This window comes from Amblyraja radiata, chromosome 1 (genome assembly GCF_010909765.2).
Source record: "Amblyraja radiata isolate CabotCenter1 chromosome 1, sAmbRad1.1.pri, whole genome shotgun sequence".
NCBI lineage: Eukaryota > Metazoa > Chordata > Chondrichthyes > Rajiformes > Rajidae > Amblyraja > Amblyraja radiata.
Window position 1 is genome coordinate 70,190,679 of NC_045956.1, and position 16,402 is coordinate 70,207,080.

The window sequence follows — 16,402 nt, forward strand, 5'->3', positions numbered from 1 at the left end:
TTACTGGCAGTATACAGGAACATAATTTTATCAAATGGCTCATAAAGGCTTCAGGTGCCAGCTGGCTAACTCCTGCTGCTGTGTCAGACTGATTTCTGTCATACTATCAGCAAACATAATTCCAACTTTTCCAGACAGTGCTGTGATTAGTCACAGATAGTATTATGTGTAGTAAAACACACCACAACAGAACCGCTCTACGAATCTGCATAATATGTCATTGTGGTTTACCAAGTGGTAAACGGAAAATCCCCTGAGCAGAATAAACACGCAAATCTCCCAAATGTCATCTTCTTGCAGCCACTACTCGAAAGTTATCAAATTTTTTGAAAATATATTTCAGTTTTATTGCCTGTTTTAAAAAAAAATTCTGTGGTAACTGTCAATTACAACTTGTATGAAGTTATGAAAACTTTCCTGGGCGATGGTGAGTGGGCGCCTACTGCAATAAACGCCCACCATGTTTCTGAAGACATCAGCTCGTGTGCTTGCGAGCATTTTAAACACCTACTTGCTTGGTTTTGCAATGAAGTTTTGTTGCCAGTTTCAACAACTTGCAACATTCGTCCGCTCCGTTGAACCCCCGCAGCACCACCCAATGCTCTCCGTCCGCGTCACGCAGGGCTTTAGTTTAGGAATACAACGCAGAAACGTGCTCTTCGGCCCACTTACAATCCTACACACTAGGGACAACTTACAATTTTACCGAAGCCAATTATCCTACAAACCTGTACGTCTTTGGAATGTAGGAGGAAACAGGAGAAAATCATACAAACTCCGTGCGGACAGCGGCCGAGGTGAGGATCGAACCGGGGTATCCGGCGCTGTGAGGAAGTAGCTCCACCGCTGCGCCGCATCGCCGCCCCTTGACGGCGGAACGAAGCTCAACCACGGCTGCGCGACTGACAACGGTGCGAGCCAACCACCGGCAAAGATGTCCGGAGGGGGCGGGAGGTGGGGAGGCGGGCCGACCAATGGGCGTGGGGTGATGTTGGGAGGCTGGCAGGTCGGGGCGGGTTGTGGGGCAAGGATCCATGATCTTCGGTCAGTTGTGGGTGAAAGAGAGAGATCGCTGGGGGACTAGAGCGACGGACGTGCTGGCAGCGCGGCACAAGCACTAACATTGCCTGGCTCTGCGCTGCTCTGCTCGCTCGCTCACGCAGCAACGCGCGCGCCACACCCCGAGCTCGCTCCGAACTTTCAACGGGATGGAATTTCGAGCCGTTTGAACCGTTCCGAACGCGATGCCGTTGGGCTGGTAGGGGAGGGGAAGAGCGCGCCCGCCCGGCACCTCCTGCGCAGTTGCCGCCGGCCCGGCCCGGGGCAGGCGGCGGGGCCGACAGACAGACGGACGGACGGACGGAGCGAGTCAGCCAGGAGAGGAAGCAGTGGCCGGCAACATCTGACTGGCGTGGCGTGGCGCAACTGCTGGAAGTTGCTCGTTGCTTTTTTCTCCTCTTTTGAATCATGAAGAAATTCTCGCGTATATCGAAACCCGAGGGAGCGGGATATGTCGGTGCTGGAGGAGGAGGAGGAGGGGGCGGCGGCTCGTCGGCGGGCAGCGCTGGCAACTATGTGGGCAGGGTGTTCAGCGTGGGACGTTACCAGGTGACCGTGGAGGAGCTGATCGCAGAGGGTAGGTCGGGTGGGCAGCGGAATGGTGGGTGGGCGTGTTGGCCGAGGCTTTGTACAGTTGAGGGAGGGTGCGGGTTCGAGAGGGTGTCTCTGCCCCATCGCCAAATCCTCATCCCCATCCGAGGAGTCGCTGCCCCGTGGGCAGCCTTCAAACCCCCGACTCCATCACGTCGGCGCCCTCCAGCAAAGGCTCTCGGTTTCATTCCCAGCGTGTATTTGTTTACCTACTGACGAGCTACTCTTAAAAAGGTCAGCCAGAGGTTTAAAGTAGGGTAATGGCTCACGATGCTGCACTCTCTGAACTTGAGATACCCCACTCAACATGATAGTGTCACCCCTGCTCCCATTTTTGTAGTCGTTTGCCCACTTTGTTCTGGTGTAGAATTTTATTTTAATGCTGTCTTCTTTTGATCCCTTAGCCAGCCGTGTGTCTTAATGTAAGTGTGACAAATTTCAGTTTTTGTTTTCTTTGCAGGCCAACACGTACAAATCAAACTTACAAAACGTTTTAACCTATGTGAAATGTGTGATGGGGTGGGCAGGAGGCATCCCAGGCACTGCAAAATAACGCAATAATAGTTCAAACCTACTATAAAGTAGAAAAATGCTTTGGACTTTTCTTTGTACTGTATGTTGCGTATAAGCCCTGTTAAGTTTACTTTACGAGAGTTCCGACACTTCTCTCCCTTAAACCCAGTCGCATCTAAATGTATTATCTGATCACTAGAAATTGACAGTGTTTATGCTAGCACTTTTGTGGCAAGTATAATTTTGTTTGTGTGCAAAATAGCTTATTTGGCAAAATCATAACTTGTTACACCATTTCAGTGTAGTGCAGTGCATGACAAGTGTATGTAACATTGTATTTCAGTCAATTAAAAATTAGAGCTCTTCATACGTTATGTTACTTCAAACCTATATCAATAAAATTAAGACATTTGTTTTTATTCAATATTTTGGTGTCATGTTACACAGTGTGGTTGAACGTTGTGTTTTAGATTAAAGTGATTTTAGTGGTACCTTGATGCAAAGATTAGTTTATAGTTAACCCGGCTGTTGTAAAAACTTGGCATACTATTCTGTCCAACTTTATTTCTTAATTCTGTCCTGTTTGTTAATGTTGCAACATAAATGTGGCTGTGTCAGATGTTTGTCCCATAACCCCCAAAATTACCTCTCGAGGGGAAAAAAAATCAGTACTGGAGGAATTCTGGTTCTCTTATGCAACATCTGTGAAGGAAAATGGGCAGAATGAAAAAGGATATCCATTTCCCTTAATAATGTCTATCCATTTCCCTTAACAAATGCTGCCTACCCTACTGAGTTCCTCTTGCAGTTTGTTTTTTGCTCAAGATTTCAAATATCCAAAGCATTTATGACTGGCTTACCACCAGACATGCATCTAGACACATCATACACTTGCTTAAAACTTGCACTTACAACCTTGCTTCCTGTGCCAGCACACTTGAGTACAAGACCTTCCTCAGTAATATATATTCTGTTTCTTTTGCCCCATTGATTAGATGAAATGGTCTTCATTTTAGTCTGTCTGCAGTGTATTACATACTCACACTTAGGTAACATGTTGAAATTACATGCACAAAATCAATGCTCCTTTTAAGATCCTCTTGACTGAGCTTTCTACTCTTCTATCCTTTGATGAGGTGTTGGTATCTTATCTCTTTGCATGATAGCTCCAATTAGTCATTTAACTCTGCTGTGTTACAACATCAATGCCCTGTATTAGTATGATGTTCTAGTTTGCACAGATTTGAGCACCTAGTTAAATGTTTTTGTTATTTTTCCAAAGTGATCCACCTGGTGTGTGGAAGCTTGCCAATTTGTCTTCAGCACTCGACTAGTTTATTTTATTTTTATGTAACCTTTAGTTACATACCAGATGATATCTAAATTCATTCAAATGCACAAAGTTTTGGTCTAAGTGAGAGCAAAACTATCTATTTGTTTTAATGGTTGTGGGTTATGATTATTCTGTTTCCATCGTTAAAGAATGAGGCAGAGGTACTTGTAACTCGCAGCGACAGTGATGGTTGCATTCAATGCTTGATGAGCACCTGATACAGGAAATAAATCATTTTTCAGAGCACCACGTGTTCTCAGTATGATTGGACATATTTTGCTATTTTAATGCAAATTTGTTATGCTGTTACTTACCTTGCTGCTAATGTCAATTTATATCAAATATTGTATAATCCGATGTTTGATTAGAAAACTAGAGAATCTTCTGGGAGCCCCCTCTAATACTTCACAGGGTGTATGATACTTTACATGTCACGTGTACCAAGGTACAGTGAAATTTTTGTACAGTTTTGTACACTTAGATACATATGAGAGAAGCATTTCAGATGCAGTACAAGTGTATAGCAGTAGTACACTGAGACAGTATGCAGTTGTCAGTTTGGCACAATTTTCAAGTCCCAGTTATAAGTGCAGGGTTCGTGACCTGACCCACATGAAGGTCTGCTGTCCTAGTGGCATTACAGCCTGGCCAAGTTTGGCTGTTCCAATGTTGTCGGCCACGCCCGGTCCATGTGCTTTGCCTACTGGAGCAGCGCCCGGTCCAGCCGAGCACAAGAATGTTGCAGGGCCTCCAGCGACCCGCTCCACTGTTGAGGCACTGCACTGCCTCCCGCAGCCGGTCTGCATACCGGCTTAATATCGTCCCAACACACCTGCCAGTTCTCTTGCTTCCCTGCTTTCCCTCCCATATTAGAGCTTTTTTTCCTGTTACAATCAAACTCCTTGTCCAAGGATTCAAAATTTCCCCAATCACACTTTACATATTGTACTGTAGATGGCAACCATGTCAAAGTCTGTGACCAATTCTATTACAAGGTTTTTGATTTGTTTTCAGTGCAAGGAGCAGTGTTGAAATGGAAGTGGGAGATGGCCTCTTTTAGTATGTATCTAAACAATAGTTTCAGGTCATTTGATAGAAGTTGGTTTCCTGTGGACACTTTATGTATTACTGTCAAAGGGTTTGTAAAGAATTTGAGTACATTATTTTTTGTGGCTAGTATGGCGAGTGGCACAGGAAACATAGAAAAATAGGTGCAGAAGTAGGCCATTTGGCCCTTCGAATAATGGCTGATTATCCAGAATCAGTACCCTGTTCCTACTTTCTCCCCATATCCCTTGATTTTGTTAGCCTTAAGACTTGAATTAAGCCGTAACACTTGAATACATCCAGTGAATTGGCCTCCACTGCGTTCTGTGGCAGAGAAATCCACAGATTCACAACATCTCAGTCCTAAATAGCCTGCCTACCCCTTATTCTTAAACTGTGACCCCTGGTTCTGGACTCCCTCAACATGGGAACATTTTTCCTGCATCTAGCCTGTCCAATCCCTCAAGAACCTTATATGTTTCTATAAGCATCCCCCTCATCCTTCTAGATTCCAGTGAATACAAGCCAAGTCGATCCATTCTTTCTACATTTATCAGTTCCACCATCTTGGGAATTAACTTGGTGAACCTATGCTGCACTCCCTCAATAGCAAGAATGTCCATCTTCCAATTAGGAGACCAAAACTGCTTATAATACTCCAGGTGCAGTCTCACCAGGGCCCTGTACAACTGCAGTAGGACCTCTTTGCTCCTCTCACTATGAAGGCCAACATGCCATTAGCTTTCTTCACTGCCTGCTACTGTACCTGCATGCTTGCGTTCAGTGACTGATGTACAAGGACACCTAGATCTCGTTGCACCTCCTCTTTTCATAGTCTGACACCATTCAGATAATAATCTGCCTTCTTGTTCTTGCCACCAAAGTGGATAACCTCACGTATATCCACATACTGCATCTGCCATGCATCTGCCCACTCTCCCATCCTATCCAAGTCGCCCTGCAGCCTCATAGCATCCTCCTCGCAGCTCACATTGCCACCCAGGTTTATGTCATCCGCAAACTTGGAGATTAAAAAAAAAAATTACAATTAACTTTTGTCCATTTTGTAGCTTTATTGCTTTGCATTATGCATATCAGTACAGTGGTATAAAACTTTTTGTCCTTCCTGTTTTGAGTTTTGATTTTCATTTGTGAAACGGGGATCTCTGGCATCACAACGGGAACCCGTCAGCTGCGCCTGCGCAGTTGGGGGCTATGGGTCAATGGTGGAATATTGCCTTTGGGGACGGGCCAAACGGGTCTGCACCTGGTCTAGTAACCTTTTAAAACTTGTGGCTTCAATGGACTCCATTGATAGGTTTTCCTCCACTCATTCTTCCATCTACTTTCCATTTGCCCCATGATTGTTGGGCTTCTCTTTCAATAACCTTTGAGTTTAACCTAATTACAGATACAAGGAACTGCAGATGCTGTTTTACAAAAAAAATATCAGTGCTGGAGTAACTCAGCAGATCAGGCAGCATTTCTGGAGGACATTTTAGGTGATGTTTCGGGTTGGGTCCTTTCTTCAGACTGTGGAGGGGGGGGGGAAAGAAGAAGGCTGCAAGAGAGGCTCGCGTACACCTCCTCCAACCTCATCTACTGCATCTGGTGTTCCCGATATGGCCTGTACGTCAATGTCCAAGCATAGGTTTGACGTCCGTTTCGCTCGGTCTACCAAGGCTACAGGATCTCCTGGTTGCTGACCATTGTAACTCCTCTTCCCATACTGACCTTTCTGTCCTGAGTCACCTCCATTGCCAGATTGAAGCCACACACAAATTGGAGGAACAACACCTCTTATTTCACTTGGGTAGCTTGCATTCCAATGGCATGATCATTGAATTATCCAATTTTAGGTAACTACAATACCATCCCCCCCCCCCCCCCCCCCGTGCCACACACACCTATTTCCCTTTTCCCCTTTCACCTACATTTCTCCCTCCAGCTTTGTAACTTTAAAATCCTTTTGTCGCACATCTTATGTTTGGTTTAGAGATACAGCGCGGAAACAGGCCCTTCAGCCCACCGAGCCCGCACTGACCAGCGATCCCGCACATTAACATCCTGCACACACTAGGGCCAATTTTTACATTTACCATGCCAATTTACCTACATACCTGTACGTCTTTGGAGTGTGGGGCAAACCGAAGCAGCCACGGAGAGAGCGTACGAACTCCATACAGACAGCACCCATAGTCGGGATCGAACCCGACTCTACAGCGGTGCCATCGTGCTGCCCGCTACATCATTGTGCTGCCCACTATTATGTTTTTTCATCTCTGGCCTGTGTCCATCATCTGCCCTCTGCGCTCCAACCCTGCCTTCTGTAAATTCACCTATTTCCTGCTAGGCTTTGTCCTGCCTCTCCTCACTTCCACCTATCCATGTTCTCCACAGATGCTGCCTGACCCACTGTGTTATTCCAGCATTTTGTTGTTTTATTAAACTTAATTACCTTCTATGGTATGGTAAAGTTTCTCACTCCAAGACCTGTTTATGATACGGGTAGATGCACATTTCAGGTGCAGCAAGATTTATTCTTTTTACTAATCGACTGAAAGCTTTAATTCCAAAAATGCATTGGAATTTAATTTGTCTTTCCTGATCATTATGCTTGACCGTACAAATGTGTACATAATTGCTTACAGTGCATTAACATAAGCTCACCATCAGAAGTCCTTTTGAAGTTTGTGACACTCATTTGGCAGAAAATGTAGTTGTTGATTTTAACAGTGGAGTTTTCCCATCATTGATGTAAACAACTGGACTTGATTGAAGTCACCTTCAATATGTTGAGAACAGTATGAGACCACATGAGAATTTTGCTTTCTGTTTCCTGTTTTTTTTCACAGTAAAAGCTGCGTGTTAGGATAAATGTTAATTCAATTGCAGCATTAGTTAAACTTTCATGATTTTAACACCTACAGAAAATTGTTCAATGCTAATACATTAAAGTGGGCCTGGATCGCCTGGTTAGCCTTTTAATAATGGCAGGGCTATCAACTTCGAAGTGTACCAAATAGCATCATTATGCACTTTTGAGACAAACTTGAGCTAAACAGGGACATTTTTCATTGTTTTCATATCCCATTTTTTAAACTAAATTTTATCCCATTTGCTCATTATTTTTCTTTCGATATCTGATATTATTTTTACACTTTGTTTCCATCTTTCGGTCTTTTTGGTGAAGGAGACATACTGTATTGCTGTTTCCAATCACTTGAGTTATATTCCATCACAACAATGCTATCTCCTTGAGGTTTGAATCATTTGTTGGGCATGCAATTCAAGTTTATGCTAAATAGTGGTTAATAATCAAATTTTGACAGACTAAAAGGTCAACTAAAAGGTTAATTTAAAATAAAAACTAAACCTTACTGTCATTTCTCATTCCCCTAAAAAATGTTCATTCAAGAAAATGGAATGGACATTACCTCAGATAATGGACGCTTGTGTGTCAGCCTCTATAGGGGATTGTGTCTTGCTGGAAGCAAAATATAACGTTTTAGATTTGTTGTGCTGCTTTGCATCAATGCATCTAACAACATCTCATACAATAAAAGTACAGTGGATTTATACATAGCCAAATGCCTCTAAAAGTAATAACTGGTGTATTTTGGGTGTAATTCATCTTTTCAGCACATGACAACCAGATATGTTTTAATAAGTCCTATTGCAGCTATAAAATATGTTCATTCCTTTAAAGGAACATTGTGATTTAAAAAAAAATTAAGAACAGAAGGATTTACTAAAGTGCAGCTAACTTGGATGTGACTCTTCTGTTCCTACTTTTATAGCATGTATTCTTCAAAGAACAATTTTAAGTTGCTGAAAGATCTTGCAGCTTAATCAAACATCTGCACATTTAAATTAAAGTTGAACTCTTTCAGATGTATTGCTGACTTCTAGCTCAATACTTAGATCAAATTGTCCACATATCTTTATCTTGCAATGCATGACCTGTGTATTGTACTGATCGTTAACCTGAGTTAGTCCACTGCCTTCCATTTATTTTGATTTAAGTTTGAATGGAGGATTGTATTCTGCTTTCAAAAATCCCTGGTCTGTACTCCAGAGACATAATTTGTTCCTCCTGGGAAACTTCACTGTCAGTGTATGAATAGACCCTCTTGGCAAATTGCAATTAACAGGAAAGGTGCAGGGAAGACTAATTCTAACAAAATATTTTGGAGTGTGATCTTCTCATAAGCAACATTCTGTTTTGTCAGAGTGTGACTGCAAAACATTTTTGCAACACCTTCTATCTAAATACTGGCACTTGTTAGGTTTACATCTTGATGTTATAATTCCACTGACCCATTGCATTATTGAATGGATCAACACAATAGGAATGAATGCTTACTTGTAAAAGATACATTCTTGGGGTAAATTGGATCTCTTAATATCACTTACATGAATAATTCCAGCATTTCAGGCAGTTAAGAATCAGCCACATTTAAGTTTCTGGAGTTGCATATAAATAAAACGTATTTATTTATTTTTTAAATCCACAATGGTTCCGTAACTTAGTAGGTCAGGCAGCATCTCGGGATAACATAGATGACATTTTAGGTTCGGACCCCTCTTCAGACTGATTTATAAGGTATGGATGGTAGATTTACTTTCCTGAACAACATTTGTAATCCAAGTCTAGTTTGAACCATCTAGTAACTTCATGGTATAGTTTCAAGCCCCTTTAAAATAATTCTTGCTTGATTTTATTTGGCTTAATGGAATGAAAACTGGTCTCTGGAGTAGTAACCAGAATTTTATTCACAAGTTCAGGAACTTGACCACTATGCCTTTGTCCCCCTATTTAAGATTGTCCCCCTATTTAAGAATAGCCATGATAGCATTGCCCAATTTATGTCATTTCCAATTTGCTTTAGGCAAATAGGTTATCATGAATGGTTTCAGAGGTGCTGTAGAATAGGCTGGCAGGTACTTTTGCATACATATATTGATGTGTTATATATTTTTTGGCATTGTCCAAAAGACATTGGATTTCTGTTCGCAAGCAAGTCATTGAGATATTTGTTTGGTTTGGAGATACAGCGTGGAAGCAGGCCCTTCAGTCCACCGAGTCCACGCCGACCAGCAATTCCCAACACTAACATATAGTTGAATGTAATTATTTTTGCCAGAATTAAAATACCTGAATATAGGCCGAGTTAGACAGATTTGTGAAATTGTACAGTAATGGTTAAAGTAATTGTAATCTGGAGGCATGTACTTGTACTCTAAAGCCTTGTGTCTATATGCCCAAATACGGAGGAATTAAAATTCTACTAATTAAGTGGTTTATTTCAAAATGTTCAGCTGTCAGTGGGCATGATATCCTTAGACTTTTGCAGCAAAATGTACGTTTTGCAGTGGGGAATTCAGTTGAGTTGAAGGTCATATGTTGGCGCAGCTGACTTGCGCTATCATTTGGTTCAGGCCAGGATAGAAGCAGGCTTGTATTAAGCTTGTCAATATATATATTTTGCAGGATAAAGTAATTTGTACTTGAATATAGAAATATTCTGTATTACTCATTCACATCTTGACTGTGGTTCTCCATTCCTGCATTTTCACAGTTACAGTTATTTTATAGGCACTTTTTGTAAAGGTTAAGTAGCTCACAACAAAATTCCTGTTGATGATCCCATTTGAAAAATATGAAATTGTCAATCAAATTCAGTATCCCAGATATGTGTAAATTAAAAGCATGTAAACGTTAAACCAAGTGGATTAAAATATCAATGGCAGGATTCATGATCTTTATAAATGAGTCCCTGGATTATTGCCCAGAGATAATTTGTACTATAGTCAAATTATCTAATCAGTTATGTATTGCAGTATAAAATTAATGTCATATATTAGCTTCAACAATTATGCCTGTTTGTATAGAATCTCCTAAAAACCCTAACAGGTTCTTCATGCTGTACGTTTGATATTTATACCTTCCTACAATTTGTATAATTGCCACAAAATGATGTTACTTTTGATTGTAGATGGAATACTGATAAACCTGCTTAACAGAGGTGTCCTTAGTTGTAGTCTTACAAAGTTCCTTAGGTTCTGGGAAAAGTCCTAGCCGAATAGAAATCTGCAAATTTAAAAACTATTGATGAAAAGAGGGAGACAAAACAGAAAACTGGACCACTTGGCCTTAATGTCAGTTATTGAGAAATGTTGGAATCCATTGTTCAGTAAATAGAGGCAGAATGTTAAGAAAATCATAACACAATTATGCAGAATCAACCTAATTTTATCTACTAGAAGTTATGCATATCTAATTTATTAAGATTCTTTGATGTAACTGGCAAGCTAGATGAAAGGAACGAGTAAATTCGTTGCTGTTGGATTTCCAAACAAAAAGCTAAAGTGTTATGGATTACTATACAAGTAAGAACTTGTGCATTGGGGTTAATATATTTGTATGAATAGATTATTGGTTCAATAAAGGGATGTAGATATCCTTGAATGTGAAACACAATTAGCATTCAGGTGCAGTAAATAATTAGGAAGAAGAATAGTATATTGGCCAATGCTGGAATGGAGATTGTATAAAAGAAGGGATGCCTTGCAATAACTTCACAGTGAGACCACAATTTGTGTAAAGGTCCATTTGTGAGCTGTATATTTTATGGGTTTGCTTGATTGAGTCGGTTCAGCAAGGTTCACGAAGTTGATTCATGAGATCAAGGTGTTGTCTTCTGACAAACAGTTGAACATGTTGAGCCTATACTGAAGGTGTAAAAGAATGAAAGATGATCTCTATGAAATGTAAGTGATCCACTGGGAATGGTTGAATTTAGCGGTTTAGGAGAGAGACAGTTGGCTCATTGTACTGCATATTGTCCTTTTTCTCTCCTTTCAATTGTCTCTACAAACTTTTCCTTTTTAAAGTACAGGTCCACCACTGTTTTTCTGGCATACTTGGTTGCAAAGCCTTTCTGTGCTATCTGTGTTGCTGGACCAACAGAAGGCCTCTGAGAGGAATCCAATGGTATTGGAATGGGCTGTCTTGGGAGCAGAGATATCGGCCTCGGAAGTCGGATATGGGAATGGAACTGCCGGTTCCAGCAGGGCCGGAGTTCCAGAGCCCCGGCTGCAGGGGGCATATTCGACCCGCCAATCAGAGCAGTAGTCCACATTATCGAGAAGACTTCTGGGGGCTAATTTCAAATGTCCTCGTAATTTTGTCTGGATTAAAGGAGGTGACAGACCACTAGTTGCCAGAAAATCTGTGGTGGACATGTCCAATTTATTTTTGGAAGTTAATACTGGATTGGCCATCATTAAGTTTTCATCCAGTGCATGCAATGTTAACCCAGTGTTAAAATATTAGCATTGGGTTAACATTGATGGTTAAATCTGTTTTGTTTTTTTGTCTCATGGTAGAGACTTAAGCATTAAATCCATGCTGACCCTTTTATATCATTACTGATCAAGTGCTGTCCCGTCAGAATCGTGTTTGTCTTGAACATGGTTGTGCTAAAGTTTGGAGCATAATTCTAAATGAAGTCAGTGAGGAACAGAAAACTTTGGGTTGAGTAGTTGGATGCTTTAAGAGATAGTATCAGGTGATGGCATATTGTATTTGTAGATTCAGTGTCTCATAAAATGTATAATTGTGTTCCACTGCTGTGCTTCATAATTGTCAGCATCCCAGTCATTCTATTGTGATCAAGATAATTGAAAGAAGCAGAGTAGTACAGGTCGTCCCTTACTTATGCACAGCCCCTACATATGAGTAAGTCTGTGCGAGATTAATGGAATGGGTAGGATTGTATTTTCGAACGGTTATGGGGCTGTAGGCAACTTCTGTGAGCCTTTGGTCCCTATTATCCCCAATAGTTGCAACAATCGGGAGCTGTGTTGCTGAGCTGACTTGCTCACTCAGAGTCGATGATGCCAGCTTACAATCCTTCTCCCATCACAGCTGTTTCTATTTGGGGACTCTTACTTTTCAAGTTTGAACTTCATTGGACAAATTATCAATGTACCAGTCCTAAATACTGCAAATTGTTTCACTGTACAATTAAGTTATTATTGCAAGTGAAATCTTGGATTTTGGCTAGCTCATCCTATAGAGTTATCACTGATGGATTTCCATGTTGTGTACTGGTGATCACTTGCTGATGGTCTCCTGGATGAACTTGTCCTTAATGAGTTTATTAGTGGGAATGATTTTTTTGCTTTGATTCTATTGTCGTATGATTATATCTTAATTGCAAGATATGTTCTTTGGACAAATTCAATCAGTATGTAACAAAAAGTTCAAATGAATGAAAGAGTGATATTCTTGTGTAGTCATCTTTATTTTTCTTTATTGCAACTTCATCTGCTGGTTAATTGATGGTGGATCAGCACCACTGGAAGCCATGGAAACAAATTGCATAATGCTATGCATCTGCCTTGTCAGTCCCTCCCTTAAGATGGTAAATGTCATTTGAGCAAAAACGCAAACCGTTGGAGAAATTCTATCCACATCAGTATTGATGTGGATAGAGAACTGGCTGGCAGACAGGAAGCAAAGAGTAGGAGTAAACGGGTCCTTTTCAGAATGGCAGGCAGTGACTAGTGGGGTACCGCAAGGCTCAGTGCTGGGACCCCAGCTATTTACAATATATACTAGACCAAGTGCAGACCCGTTGGGTCTGTTCCCCCAACGTGCGGTTGTGGGGGGGGGGGGAGGTGGCACGCAGCGTCACACACTAATTATCCCCCCCCCGCACTCACGCTAATTACCCCCTTGATATTATATTAATATTATTAATTTGCTCCTTTTACCCCATAACCACCCTATCTACTGACGCATAGCCCCCAACTTGCAGTCACATCTAGAGGGGGGGGGGGGCGGGCGGGGGTAGAGAGTGAGGGCAGAGAGAGAAGAGGCAGAGAGAGAAGAGGCAGAGAGCGAGACAGAGACACAGAGAGAGAGGCAAGAGGGATAGGGGGGTGGAGAGGAGGATAAGAGGGAGGGTGGGTGAGGAGGGGAGGAGAGAGAGAGGGTGAGAGTGAGGGGGAGAGAGAGGGGGTGTTGAGAGGGGGAGGGAGGGTGGAGGGGAGGGGGTTTAGGGGAGGGAGGGTGGGTGGGGGAGGGGATGGAGGGGGGGGTAGAGAGGGGGAGAGGGTGTGCTGAGAGGGGAGGTGGGGAGCAGGGAGGGGAGGGAGGGTGGAGGGAACGGGGAGGGGTGTGTGGAGGGGAGGGGGTTTAGGGGAGGAATGGAGGGGGGGGGGGGAGAAAAAGAGGGGAGAGATGGAGGGGGGGGGGGGGGAGGGGGGAGAACCTAAAAAACATTCTGCAAGCATTGTAGAACCAAAAGAGACAATTTTTGCAAACATTTTAGAACCAATAGACACATTCTGCAAGCGTTTTAGAACCACTAAGGACACTTACATTTGAGTAGACATGTGTTCAGTGTTATTCACAGCTCAGAGAAACGTGACCCTCTGCCTTCCTCCAGCTTGCAGACACTGATTGGGGCACACCACTTCCTGGTTTTATAGTCCCTCCCCCCTGCCACCAGCAGGGGCAGCAGAGAGAATGGGGAATTTTGTAAAATCATTAATATCTCTGTCATTTTTAATCGACGGGAAAAATCCTTGGCACACATATACGGCGGAGGGGGGCTCTGAGCAAGGTGGCCAAAAATGACGGCCGTAGGTGGCGGCGTTCTCTCGGAAATCGCAGCACAGATGGTCAAAACCGGTCAAGAACAGACTTTTAGTAATATAGATTAATGATTTGGACGAGGGAATTGAATGCAACATCTCCAAGTTTGCGGATGACACGAAGCTGGGAGGCAGTGTTAGCTGTGAGGAGGATGCTAGGAGGCTGCAAGGTGACTTGGATAGGTTGGGTGAGTGGGCAAATGCATGGCAGATGCAGTATAATGTGGATAAATGTGAGGTTATCCACTTTGGTGGCAAAAACAAGAAAGTAGACTATTATCTGAATGGTGGCCGATTAGGAAAAGGGGAGATGCAACGAGACCTGGGTGTCATGGTACACCAATCATTGAAAGTACGAATGCAGGTGCAGCAGACAGTGAAGAAAGCAAATGGTATGTTAGCATTCATAACAAAAGGATTTGAGTATAAGAGCAGGGAGGTTCTACTGCAGTTGTACAGGGTCTTGGTGAGACCACACCTGGAGTATTGCGTACAGTTTTGGTCTCCTAATCTGAGAAAAGACATTCTTGCCATAGAGGGAGTACAGAGAAGGTTCACCAGACTGATTCCTGGGATGGCAGGACTTTCATATGAAGAAAGACTGGATAGACTCGGCTTGTACACGCTAGAATTTAGAAGATTGAGGGGGGATCTTATAGAAACTTACAAAATTCTTAAGAGGTTGGACAGGCTAGATGCAGGAAGATTATTCCCGATGTTGGTGAAGTCCAGAACTAGGGGTCACAGTTGAAGGATAAAGGGAAAATCTTTTAGGACTGAGATGAGAAAATAATTTTTTACATAGAGAGTGGTGAATCTGTGGAATTCTCTGCCACAGAAGGTAATTGAGGCCAGTTCATTGGCTATATTTAAGAGGGAGTTAGATGTGGCCCTTGTGGCTAAAGGGATCAGGGGGTATGGAGAGAAGGCAGGGATGGGATACTGAGTTGGATGATCAGCCATGATCATATCGAATGGCGGTGCAGGCTCGAAGGGCCGAATGGCCTACTCCTGCACCTATTTTCTATGTTTCTATTCAGTGAGTTAAGCAACATCAGCAAAAGAATAGTTTATGTTTTGGGTCTTGACTCAACATCAGAACTGCGAATATGGAGGGAAGATGGTCAGAACAATGAAATGATAGGTGAGGGTGGCTCTGATAGGTGTTCAGAGGAATTGGGGAAGTGGGGGATGATGGGCAATTCGACCTAGTTGGGGAGGAAAGATGAATTAAGAGAGAAGCTGGGTAATGGATGGAAATTGGAGAGGAAAACAATAGGCAGATGGGGTGAGGGGAGGGGGAAGGTAAAGACAGAGACTAGAAGCTGATAAATGAAACCAGAGTGGAACTAGATCAGGGGATTAATGATGGGCAGATGAGGGAGGGTTTAGGCAGTGAAGGCCAAGGGAGAAAAAAACTTAGAATAGTGTGTAGATGATGGACATGAAAAATGTGAACAAAAAAGTGGGAAAGTAACACCGTAGAAGTAGTTTCCCTAAAATTGGAAGATTTGATGTTCATTCCTATGGCTTGTAGGCTACAATCTAGTGCTAGAAACATCAAATTTTCCAGTTTCAGCCTTCTCCACTACCCCAGCCAGAATACGAGGTGGTGTTCTTCTAGTTTGCATTTTGCCTCGTCATGGCAGTGGAAAAGACTGAAATGGGTTGGTGTGAGAATGGGAAGGGGAATTGATGTGACCTGCAACTGTAAGTTGGAGATAGATAAAGCATGGGTGTGTTGACTGCTACTAACTCCTGGGGTGAAGCCAATTCTTTAATTTTTGAAATAAGTTCACTGGTTGATATCAACTGATGAAATGCAGTAAGGGATGTAAAAATGAAAGTTCAAGCTTCCATTGCCACATAAAGTTGATTTATGGGTATTAATGAGGCAGAATGGTTTTTGCAAATAGAACCAATCTCAGTGTGGTTTTGTGAACAGGAAGAGAGTTTCCATGTCTGCCTTCATCTGGAAGAAGATCCAGCAATGTTAAAACTCGTAAAGGTGAAAAGTCATCCATGTGACCATGTTTATTTTCTTTTGTATTGCTTGCTCAAAGGTCTCTTCTGCCTGACTGCCTCTTGAAGTCCACTAGAGCTTTGGATGTCAGAAAGCCCAGACTATCACATTCCTCTTGACAGAACATCTGTACAAGCCTGGTCATGTTTTTGTTAACTCATAATTAC

At 42.5% G+C, this 16,402-nt stretch overlaps 1 protein-coding gene across 2 annotated transcripts in view; it reads left to right on the forward strand.

The window, feature by feature from the left end:
• Positions 1-993: 993 nt before the first annotated feature.
• The window catches only part of bmp2k (BMP2 inducible kinase), a 73,507-nt gene continuing 58,098 nt past the window's right edge, over positions 994-16,402 (forward strand). For both annotated transcript variants that reach the window (XM_033023921.1, XM_033023930.1), the window contains exon 1: positions 994-1,636. In XM_033023921.1, coding sequence (XP_032879812.1) covers positions 1,468-1,636 — 169 coding nt within the window. In that variant the 5' untranslated portion in view covers positions 994-1,467. The remainder of the gene's footprint in view (positions 1,637-16,402) is intronic.